The sequence below is a fragment of the Gossypium hirsutum genome, chromosome D05 (assembly GCF_007990345.1).
Source record: "Gossypium hirsutum isolate 1008001.06 chromosome D05, Gossypium_hirsutum_v2.1, whole genome shotgun sequence".
Taxonomy (NCBI): domain Eukaryota; kingdom Viridiplantae; phylum Streptophyta; class Magnoliopsida; order Malvales; family Malvaceae; genus Gossypium; species Gossypium hirsutum.
The window spans coordinates 63,664,211-63,676,434 of NC_053441.1; the positions used below are offsets into that span (position 1 = coordinate 63,664,211).

The window sequence follows — 12,224 nt, forward strand, 5'->3', positions numbered from 1 at the left end:
ATTAATATTAAATTTAATTTAATAATGATATATAATTTCATAAAATTCTTAATAATAAAATATTCTTATATGAATTTACTAAAATCAAAATATAACTTGAGAATTATATTCTGGATAAACATAATTAACTTATATTAAGAAAAGGCTAGATGAAAATGAAATTCTACATCATAATCCATATGTTATATAGTTTTACAACATCAAAAAGTTTGAACATTGATTTTTAATGGTGAGAAAGAAATTTTCTAACCCATTCTAATCGCGCAACAGAAGGTAAACTAAAGAAAACGATCATTTGGGTTGGATGATCTGGAATTTTACTCAAAACGTCATACCGCTGATCGTCGGTTAAACCTTCAATTTTCCATAAGGATGAATATAAATTTGAAACTTTCTCTTCCATCTTTTGATATTCTTCTGACTTCTGCTGAACTACCACCTCGAAGGCAATACTCCTACTGATTTGATCGCCAACAGCCTTGATGTTTTCGGCCAATAAAGTGGCAGCCTCATCAAATGAAGAATACATATTATCACGAGCATCAGATTTCTTCTTTCTCTTGTTTAAAGATGAGGAACCCCCTTGGTTTCTATCTCCTCGCAGCTCCGAACCAGAAACATCCATGTCCTCCAAAGAGAAGTCAGCTTCGCAGTCATAGAATGTGTCTCTCTCTTCATTCATATATGTAGTAGGTACATCCTCAGCATTTATTTCTTCAAAAACATCAACAGCTGTTTGCGCATCTTTCCCAGTCGCTCGATCTCTTGCGTATATGGCAGTAAGCTGGTTGTAGTAAAGGAAAGTACGATGTCTGAATTGAGCGAATTCTTTATGACTCTAAAAAAAATGAGGAAATCATATTAGTTATAAGTTTGGTAAAAAAAACAAATAAAGACATGAAATACATTTTACATTTACATAGGAGTCCCAAACTGCATCTTCAGCAACAACGAGCTGCCTATGCTCGTCCCAACCAAAACCGCTATTGTTTTGGCCATTAAGCATGTCATAGACGATTGACCATTCCCTTTTTAGTAACCTAATCCTCGATTCAATATTTGGTTTCGCCTTCAACATTGCATTTGGTAAAGCCTTTTCTAGCATCTTTCCAACTCGTTCAAATAACCGGCTTTGAACCCGGTACCAACATTAAATGTTCCAACATTGTGCAAGTCCACCATGCAAGATCTTCTTCTGGAACCCATTTTCTTTTGGTTCCTCGAGAAACTTGAGAAGAAGCATGTGATTGTGGAACACCTGACATAATTATCTTAAAAAAAACAAATTAACATTATGACAGAATTTTTAATATCATGAATCAAAAGGTAAACAATTTATAAAATTATATCGTTTGTTCAATATCATGAATCAAAAGCTCAATACTAAATTTAAAATTATAACACATGCTGAATGAAAAGAAATTAAATTATAATTCAACAAGTTTAGTACAGTACAGAATTTTATTCAAACACCACCAAAGTTTCATAAATTAAATACATAAAATAACATCAACAAATTAAGTCAAACTCAATTTGTCCCTAAACCTAACTAATTTCTAGATGTTTGCCATTCATCGAACATTTGGTTGGCTAGTTCCATCCTCCAAGTAGACCAAGCATCCGATGGATGAATATTTGTGATATTCGGTTCATCGTCATCCACCACATTACTAGGTAATCCTTCTCCTACCTCCGCTTCAATGGGATCAATACTCATATGGGTTCAAATAAAATTATGGAGCAAACAACATGCAATAATAATTCTATTGTGCACCCTTACAGGATAGAACGATGGACTCCTAAGTATTCCCCATCTAAGTTTTAATAAGCCAAAGCATCTTTCAATAATATTACGTGCTGAGGCATGTTTCATATTAAAAAACTCTTGCGGAGAACTTGACTGATAACCCTGACGCCACTCGTTCAAATGATAGCGTTGTCCTTTAAAAGGTGCAAGAAATCTCTCACAAGTTGTGTATCCAGCATCAACTAGATAATAACCTATAAAATAATTTTTTTTAAAATGATTAATTCAGCACAAAAAGTTTGATCTTAATGAACAATATCAAAGTCCTCTAACTGTCCACTTTACCATGAGGAACAATTAGTCTATGTCTTCTACTAATGGCATCTCGAAGAACCCGTCCATCGGCAACTGAACCTTCCCAACCAGGAAGAACATAAACAAATTGCATCTCAGGTGTACAAACACCTAGTATATTTGTTGCTATGTCACATTTTCGCGTTCAATATCTAGGTTTATCAACTGTTAGCACCCTAATCTTGATGTGAGTTCCATCAAGAGCACCTAAGCAATTCTATATCACATGATATAAAACCTTGAGTTAGAATACTAATTTAAACCCAAGTCAACTAAATGTTGTATAATCTATATATAAAACTCAGTCCAATACCTTAAACCATTTCCACCTTTTGTCATAAGAATCGGTTGTAATTGGCTCCGACTTTTTAAATAACACATCTTGTAAGCGTATGACAGCATTTAAAACACTATGAAATGCTCTGCTAACAGTTTCCCCGGACCTTCTAAAGTGATGCTTGATAACTCGATTTTTCAGGTGATGGGAGATGATATGTAAAAACATTGCTACTTGCTCATCAACAAGCATGTTTCTTGACGACTTCAACCCCCCTATCGATTCTAACATCTCACATAGTTTAAAAAAAGCAGTTCTATTCATCCTAACTTGTTCAATACAAGTCTCGTCACTAGCATATACAAGCCTTTTCACATAATCCCGTTTTGCATAAAAATCTAAGGTATATGACCTAATCATTGGTCTACAAGTTTGTAGGCTAAGGCTGGCACCCATTCTAAATAAGAACCAAATCGTAATTCTACAGATTTCCAACCATATTGTCAATGCAATACCAATTCTTTTACGCCTCTCACGTTGTGCAATTAAAGGCATACGAGCCATTACTGCAACATATTAAAATTAGAACACACTATCAAAGAATTGAAGTTGCAATTAGACATTATCAAATAAAAATAAACAATATTAATTTAGAACACACTATCAAAGAATTGGAGTTGCAAATTAAATTTTATAAAAATAATTGAGAGTCAAACAAATTAAAAATGAGAGCAACTAGGTTATTAATTTTGGGGGAGTTGATAGGATTATATGGGGATAAGAAATTACAGCAAGGAACATTGAATCTAAAAGAATCAAGATGGCACGTGTTTATTTTTAATTAGTAAAATTATTAGTAAAAATTTGCATAAATGATTGATAGCTATTAACAAATTTAATATTTTAAAGATAAATAGTTAATAAGAATATAGTAATAAACTTTATCATTGTAATTAAAAAAATCTATATAATATATTGATTCAGCAGAAAGTGTATATATTTTTATAAATATTACCTAATTGAAAATGAATTCTAACTTAATGTCTAATTGTAAATACATTATTTTAATTAATAAAATATTATAAATTCCATATTTTTGAATAATTCACATAGATAAAATTTTTAAAATAAATAAATATTAAATATGTTTTTTATATTAATATTAAATTTTAATTGTTATGCCATGTTTTATTTATATTTTGGATTTAAATGTATAGTTTTATATTAATATTATATAATCAAAATGATTTTAATTATATTTCAATTAAAAATATTATATAATCAAAATGATTTTAATTATATTTTAATATACCTTAAATAACATAAATAAAATTTTTATTTGAGCTTAAAGTTAGCACAATTTATTTTAATAATGTTTAAATTTGAACGAGATTTTTGAAAGTATCAAAATCGTTATATTTTTATCATAATTGATATTAATACAAGAATTGGTACTAAAGTTTGATGTCCTTTTTATAACAATATTCTGTCCATGAATTTCCTTTTTTTTTTGGTCAGCAAATAAAAGTATTATTAAAATCCAAAGAGTTAAAAATTAACCACAAAGTTAATAGAACACACTTGAAACACATACCAAAAAGAGATAACTTAAGCTCCTATAAACCCACCATAAATATTCGACAGTTGAATGTAAATCTTCAAAAGATCCTAGAATTCCAACGATTTGCTTGAAAGTTGGACAATGGAAGGTGGAGGAGAGAGAGCAACTGAAAGCAGCAACCATGTGATAATTTTTTCATGATTGTTTGGAAAGAAAGGAAGTACAAAAGTAGAACACTAAGCTAATTCAGAATATATGTTGGAATGAATCAAAACAAAGCAGCAACCATGTGATAACTTTTTCATGATTGTTTGGAAAGAAAGGAAGTACATCCACAATTGAAAAATGGGTTAATGTTTGATATATTGACAGATTATAAGTTTGACAGATAATTTAAAACTTTTAAAAGTAAGATGAGAGATTTGGTAATGAAGAAAGCTTTGGGTAATTTATGTTCCTTGGGTGCCATCAACTGGAGGTACAGGTCATGGCTTCATTTTCACTTCAATATATATACAGCCCAATAAAAAAGGGTTTTCTTGGTTTCTCATATATGGCCAAAAGCAGATACAGTGGAAGGAGACCTTATCAGCTAAATATTTCAAAAAGAATGAAACGTAAGAGCAACATATAGGAAAAAACTCTTAGTTTCATAATTCCACACCAACTTGGAGATCAAATTAGCAGTAAATGTACTTGGGTGTTAATTCATTAACTAGTCGTATTAACACACATTAAAATATGGAGAGCCATGGAAAGCTACACTATACCTATACGAAAAGACTATATATGGAGAGCTAATTGATGCATGCAAAACTCCGATTGCTACACAATATGAATCTACATTTTTTTCACCTCCAAATTAACAGCACCATTGGCAACATCCAACATGAGTTCTTATGCTAAAACCATGAATCTCCTTTTCTTATTAGTCTGTCTCCATTCATTTATCAGTGAGCAAACATTTCAAAGCATTCAAAGTTGAAGTAGTCAAGTCAGTTTTAAAGATGATCTCTTTTTTTGGTACTTGCTCAAGATATATATATTGGAATCTCTGTCTAGTTTAGATTCATTCTGAAAACAACCACCGAGAAATTTTATGGCAACCAGGACTATTTTGTAAACATTTTAAGCACTATGCTGTCATTCTAGAGCTCATTATATGCATGTTAAATTGCAATATCCATGACAGAATATCAGAGTGTTTCTATTCAACAGAATTCTCAAAAAGCATACAAATCCAAACAGGACATGAGCATCATAGTCCTTTGTTTTCATTTCTGACTGATCAAGCAGATGGAGCCACTGCAAATAAATTATATAGCCACTGCAAACAATTGTATAGCCACATGCAATGGGGGGAAACTAACCTGTAACGAGGAAATCGGAGAGGAGATCGATGAAGAACTGCTGGAGCAAAGAACCTGCAATGATCAACAACCAAAAAAAATAATGAAAAAAAAACCATAACCGGCAAGAAACGAAATGCCGATTTGCCAAGAACTGAAACAATCGCATGCAGAGAGGAAAGAAATAGGTTACTCAGAAGGCGGAGTTTACTAATTCAAGCCGTCCGAAGATCTGACACCGTCGAATCAGAGAAAGATGCAAAGTTGAAATCGGGATCGGCTAGAGGTTTGGTTCGCTGGGAGGGAAAGGGTCGGCTGGAGTCGATTTCGGCAAGGGGAGGGTAAATGAGACACCGATTACCTAATCTTTGCTTTTGCAATGGATTAGAAATCGGTGGTGAAGCAGCCAAAATGCGGAATCCGTCCGCAACGGATTAGGCCAGTATTAGGGCAATACAGCGAACCAAACGCTGTATTCAGTGGGGCCACCGATTCGGGGTGTAATGGCTAATCCATTACACCCAACCAAACAAGGCATAAGAGTATGAGTAGTACCCTCTGTCTTCTTGAGGAGTTGTCTATCTATAAGTGTTCGTCTCTAATGTCTTTGTCATCGAAAGGGCACAAAAATATTTGCAATCAGCTTCAACTTCTCCAAATTACCGAATGCTCAAAGCTGAGTTGCCTATTTTCAAACACCAAGTTTTCCCATAACACTTAAACATTTGATAATTGGGGAATGTCCAGAGTTGGAATACATAGCCCAAAAGTTTGAGGAAACCGCTTGTCTTGAATCTATTCTATTTTTCAGATCTGGAATTAAATATCTACCACGAGGACTAGGCAAGCTCAAACATCTCCAGGAGATTTGGTTGCTTTCGTGTTCAAATTTGGTTTCTTTTGAAGAAAGTGGGTTGCTCACCACCAGCTTCAGAGCTTTTGTAGTTGATGGTTGTGGAAATTTTGGAACCCTTCCTAAGTGCATGGCCAGCACCACCTCCCTTCGACGATTAAGTGTGCGCAACTCTTTGGCTGACATATCATTTCCATCAGAGGGATTCCCTGCCAATCTCACATCACTTACAATCTCAAAGACACCCAAGATTTATAGGTCACTTGTGGAATGGGGATTAAATAGACTCACCTCTCTTCAAGAATTGGTCATCAGAGGTGTAGGATGCTCAAACATGTGTCGTTCCCAGAAAAAGGGACTGGAATGATGCTTCCTCCTTCTCTCACCCATATCATCCTTTTAGAATTTGAGAATCTGGAATACATGTCATCCAAGGGCTTTCAAGACCTCGCCTCTCTGAAAGAATTGGACATTGGTGAATGTCCCAAGCTAACATCTCTTCCGGATAAAGACGTGCTTCTCTCGCTTGGATATTTACATATTTACAGTTGTCCGTTGCTGAAAGAAGACTGCTTAAGCGATAAAGGGCGAGAGTGGTCTAAAATTTCCCACATACCCCTTGTTGAAATTGATGGTAAAATAGTCATCCCGAGGGAATCAAACTGAAAGGGCAATCATATAGCACACAAAAAATCCTTTTCACCAACATTAGTTTATGGAACACGACAAGCAATTGACTGGGGGATTTGTTCAAAATCGTTCTAGATCCAATCATAGAAACAAAAAGGATGATACAAACCATTCGACTGGTAAAATCGAACGGGATCTGAAAATTATGAGCTAGCATGATCTGGTAAGCACTTGAGGTCCATCTCGACTTGGTGAATAGTCCATTGCATATTTTCTAGTTTCTGTAATGTAAACCAGCGGCGTTAATGTTTTGTTCAAAAGGAACCTTGAGTGAAACACCAGTTAATTTTGAAGCTGATGCCACCTTAACAACATCATGGTACTGCCTTGCAATTGTATCGAAGTGAGGATCGACACCTTGATAGTCACGTAGGCGTGTTACCTGTTTAAAAGGGTTGTAACACGAACTGAGATTGAGACAGACAAGAAAGAAGAAAAACCCGAATGAGAAATAACCCTGAGTTACGAAAATATGCATAATTTTGAATGAAAAACCAAGTATATTCTAATCAAACATTAGGCTACCGAACCAGATAAAGAAGATTTTACATACAGCTTTATTATACGCAGCAGAGGCTTCTTCGGTAGCCTCGACAGGATATTTCCTGCCAACAATGCCAGACATGGTTATGGCTTGCTTTAAAACAAACAAATAAAAGAGACGCTTAAAAAATTATAACAATGGGAGCAGTCCACAATACAGCAAGAAATATAGGGCCACAAACCTTAGTTTTGCACTCATGGTCTCGCACCTTTTGCAGAGCCACGTCTTCTGTAATTCATCCTGCAAAGTAAAAGATGAGTTTAAAGATCAGTCCATGGAAGAACATATAAAACCCTCAACAGACGCTGGAAAATAACTCCCAGAGTATAGAAGCTTACATATTGATGTTGATGTTGCAACTTCAAATCTTTGACGAGCTTAATGAGCACTCCAAGTATTTGCTCTAGGACCCGTTAAGAGAGATTGTTTTACATCACGTATCGTGAAAAATATAGAGCAAACCCGTTCTCAAAACACTATGTGATCCACGAAAAACTCCTGTTAATAGAACTCAGTCTCACATGGATTTCTATTAACCTACACTATAATATTCTGCAAATTTCCTATCTGTGGAATAGAGATCCTCCCGCAAAGCTGCTTCTTCCCTCTCAATCTCCTCAATTATCAACTTAACCCTGGTAAAAGAAATATCACAAACAGGTAATCAACATCGAGCATATAAGCCAACCCCATCAAAAAGGTGGAGAAAGTAACTAATACCTTTCTGGAAGCCGAGAGCTTGAACTTTGACTTCCAGAAGATGAGTCTGCAGCACAAAATGAATAGTACCAAAGGGACCACAATTCCAAGAAGCAAATATGCTTCATATATTTGCTCTCACATTCTAATTTCGTCATATGTAATCTACGCCTTTTGCAATAAAATGATGGGCAACAAGATCTATGGATTGATATCACAAACCAGTGAGGAATTTTGGGACAGAACATTATGAAGGATGCATTGTTTCTGACAACATGTTAAAACAATGGGGATATATAAACTATTAGGCATGTTGAGAAGTGAAAAAGGATAAAGATATATGAATGTACCAATATCATCAACAAAGGCATCAGCTAACTTGTCACACTTAGATTTCAACCGAGCATCAATCTCCCTTGAAAGAGTTAACTGATAGTCAGCCATATCCTAAATTTGCAAATTAACAAAAATTATAGAAATGTGTCATGATCTTGTAAGAAAGTTTATGACAACTAAAACAAGGGCCTCTTTTGTAATTAAAGATCTTAAAACTTCCATCTGCAATCATGAAACAAAGTTTCATACCATTGACAATGGTACTCGTTGAAGCTGAGTTTGCCACAAATAAGCAGGTGTTATTCCAAGAAAACGATTAGGCACACCACCAACACCAGGTTCTCCTGAATCACCAGTATTATTTGCAGCTGCACCACTGGTTGCAGCACTATTTGCATAATTCAATGAGTTTGAACTCGAGCTGATAGTGAGACTGGTACTAGTACTATCAAGCGAACTCCGTGACATAATACTCCATTTCTCAATTTCTTCCTCATGAATTTCCCCATCTTTAGATATTAGAGGAAGTCTCAATCTTTGAGCCGCTTCTGCAACAACTAATCGATGCTCTAGAGTCTCATAAACCTAAAGTTCATAAACACAAAGTAGAACCCTTATCAGATTCCCAACTATAAAGACTGTTTTCTCATCACTTTTGCTGCTTATTTTTCATAAAACGCTTTTTCTTTACTTTCGTCTCAAGTGTGAGGGTTGGAAACAGGTATTAATTGCACTTTCCTTATAAAATTAAAAATTAAAATTGAAAATCATACCTTTTTAACCATTTTAGGTTTGTAATATTTAATCTTTCAAGAAAATATTAATTGCACTTTCTTTTTTGTTCCAAAAGAAATTCATATATCTAATGTCCAATAAGTTTCTCCTTTAACCGCAAACATTCAAAAAGAAAATTTAGAAAATAAAAATTAATGAAATTAATATGAAACCTGAGGAGAATTCTTCAATCCAAGCTGCGGATAAAAACCTTGAATATCTCGAATCCCTCCAAGATTCGCCACGGAAACTGCTTGCTGATACTCTTCCACCATAGCCATTGCTTCACAATAAATTACCTGCAAAAATAGACACGAATTTTACATTTTATTTTCTTACGAAATTCATGACAAAAAAAATCCAGTAAATGAAAATTAAATTAGAATATCACCATTGCTTCTAAGTAGCGTAATCTTTCTCTCGACATTTCCTCTCTCGCCTGAAAATCGAAATCCATCACGTTACTTGAAAAAAGAAGAAGAAGGAATTACACAAGAAAAAAATCAAATTTTAATAGAGAATACGAGCTGGAGATCGTAGTAGGCGGATTTGGAGATAAGAGATCCATCGGGAGATAAGCAATGGCGCTCTAGCTGATCGATTACTTGGATGACGTCAGCCGGCAAGTTTTGCCCTCCTTTCACCATGAATTCAGTCTTGTTTTGGCTTCGAAACGATGTTAATGAGTTTTGTTTGTTTACTGGGAAAATGAAAAGGAAACTAAACGAGAAAAAGGCCGGCCTTTGGATTTTTGAAAACTTGAATTGAAATGGATGCAAAGGTTATCGAAGGAGTGAAAAGTAAAAAATCAACCCTCTATTTTTTTTTATCGGAGAAAATAAATCAAAAACATATATTTATGGTTAAAATCTTCTTTTACTCCTTGTAATTTGACAAAATTTTATATTTAGTCCTATACTTTACAAATTTAAAAAATTAGCTCCTCCTACATTTTTTATTTAAAAATAACAGCCCAATCATTAAAATCGCATGTATTTACCAAAGTCAAATTGACATCATGACTAGGTTGCCCTCATGCATTGTAACATATGTTTGATAGAAAATAAACATGTAAAGTTGACAAATTTTAATATAAACTACCAATAACGATAATGATTGAACTAAAATTTTTTAAATTAAAAATGTAGGAGAATTGATTTTTTAACTTTTTAAGTTTATGGACTAAATCTCAAATTTTATAAAAATATAGAGACTAATAATATATTTAACATTTATTTATGTTTAAGTTAATTATTGTTCATTTTCTTTTTACCTCAAATAAATTATTTATCTCAAAATTTATTTAATTTTTTTTAAAAAATATGTTAAGGAAAAATAAGATGATAACTGCTGTATAAATTTATCATTTTATTTTTATATATATGTAATTATTAAAAGAGTAAAAATGTAAAAATACATTATAGAAAAACACTTATATTTTATGTTTAGAATTTATTTTCAATTAAAATTATGTTTAAATATTTGTTTGTCTTTAAAAAGATTAGAAATAATTATTAAAAATCACATTGAAGTGAGACGAGGAGAGACGAAGATGAATGTATCTAACATATATGGGAATTGTACTACTTTTTAAAAGGTAAAATGACTTATTTGGCCTTTCAACTTATCAAAAAAAGTAATTTTAGTCCTTTATTTAATTTTTTTTACTTTTTTTAACCTTTAAACTTATGCTTTGTTTGTCAAATCACCTAAAATAGATGGAAAAATTAATATATATTAATTTTATTGACGTGACATACACATTAAATGTCACATAGATGTTAACTCAATAATTAATTAATTTTTAAAATTCAAAAATATATAATAAATTATTTTAAAAAAATAAAATTTATTAAATTTATTAAAAATATTTTTTTAATAATTTTAATTTTAAAAATTGGAATAATTGTTAATGGATATACCAGAGGCGAATCTAGGGGGCTTGCAAGACCCTGACCCCCTTAAAATGGAAAATTACTATTTAGGCTCTTTAAAATTTTGTAAATTTTAAATTAATAAAGGTAAAATTGTACTTTGGCTACCCTAAAATTATAAAAATTTGATTTAATCTTTTAAATATTATAAAGATATAGACTATAAAAAATTAAAAATTTCATTCGCCCCTGGGACATACATATGGATTGCTACATCAGTAAAGTTAACAAGCATTAAGTTTTTCATGCATTTTGAAGTGATTTGACAAATAATAAAAATTTAAAGATTAAAAAAGATGAAAAAAATAAATGACTAAAATGAAATTTTTATAAAATTGAAAGATGAAACAAATTATTATACCATTTCTTTTGTAAAACAGAGCAAAAATATCTCAATTTTTACAAAAAATTAGACATGTTTAAAATATGAGTGAAGCTCGAACTTAAACATTCAATGCTCAAACTTAGCTCAATTCGACTCATTTTTAAGTTTATAATACTTTATATTATATTATATAAATTATAACACATAAAAAATATATTAAATATATAATACTACTCTAATGTAAATATTAAAATAATGTTAAGATGTCTATGTAAAAAAATTAATAAATAAAATTATATAAAATTATAAATATTAAATTAAAATAATATAAATATTTTTAAAAATTTTAAAAATTAATATGGACGGACTTAAAATGGATTTTAATTAGTATTTTGTAAATACATACAAGCTTGAATAAAATTTTAGGTTCATATTTTCTGATTTTCAGCTTTATTCAAAAGTTTAGATAAATTATTAAATTACCCCACTTGTAATTTTTGTAAAAAAATTTCTGATTCGAAGCGAACCCACACTCGGCAAACGTGAGCTTAAGGGCAGCGAAGAAGACTACTTGGTCAAAGCGTTCATCCTAAATGAATTGAAAAAGTACACTTTTGATTAATTGTTTAATACTTTAGATATCACAACTAAAATCTTGTTTTGAAAAAATTTTAAAACTCTAGCTGTAACAGGCCCAATTGGCCCGGTTGTAACACCCCTTACCCGTATCCAACACCGGAATAGGGTATGAGGCATTACCAGAACACATACACTTGTAAAC

General features: G+C 32.2%; 1 protein-coding gene across 31 annotated transcripts; it reads right to left on the reverse strand.

Moving 5' to 3' along the window:
• Positions 1–152: 152 nt before the first annotated feature.
• LOC107944681 (AUGMIN subunit 4) lies at positions 153–9,970 on the reverse strand. Of its 31 annotated transcripts, XM_041092487.1 has the most exons (15): positions 9,709–9,968; positions 9,576–9,623; positions 9,358–9,483; positions 8,660–8,995; positions 8,425–8,521; positions 8,096–8,141; positions 7,714–8,010; positions 7,557–7,615; positions 7,385–7,436; positions 7,136–7,213; positions 6,941–7,052; positions 6,433–6,803; positions 5,310–6,350; positions 914–1,258; positions 153–838 (listed from the first exon to the last, which is right to left on the reverse strand). In XM_041092487.1, the coding sequence occupies exons 1-7, from the start codon at positions 9,829–9,831 to the stop codon at positions 7,908–7,910; spliced, it is 879 nt and encodes a 292-aa protein (XP_040948421.1). In that variant the 5' UTR covers positions 9,832–9,968; the 3' UTR covers positions 153–838; positions 914–1,258; positions 5,310–6,350; positions 6,433–6,803; positions 6,941–7,052; positions 7,136–7,213; positions 7,385–7,436; positions 7,557–7,615; positions 7,714–7,907. The 31 variants fall into 31 exon arrangements, with proteins under 31 accessions (XP_040948421.1, XP_040948404.1, XP_040948406.1 ...); XM_041092470.1 differs by having other exon boundaries at positions 6,433–7,052; XM_041092472.1 differs by having other exon boundaries at positions 5,310–5,363; positions 5,500–6,350; positions 6,433–7,213.
• Between the last annotated feature and the right edge of the window lie 2,254 nt (positions 9,971–12,224).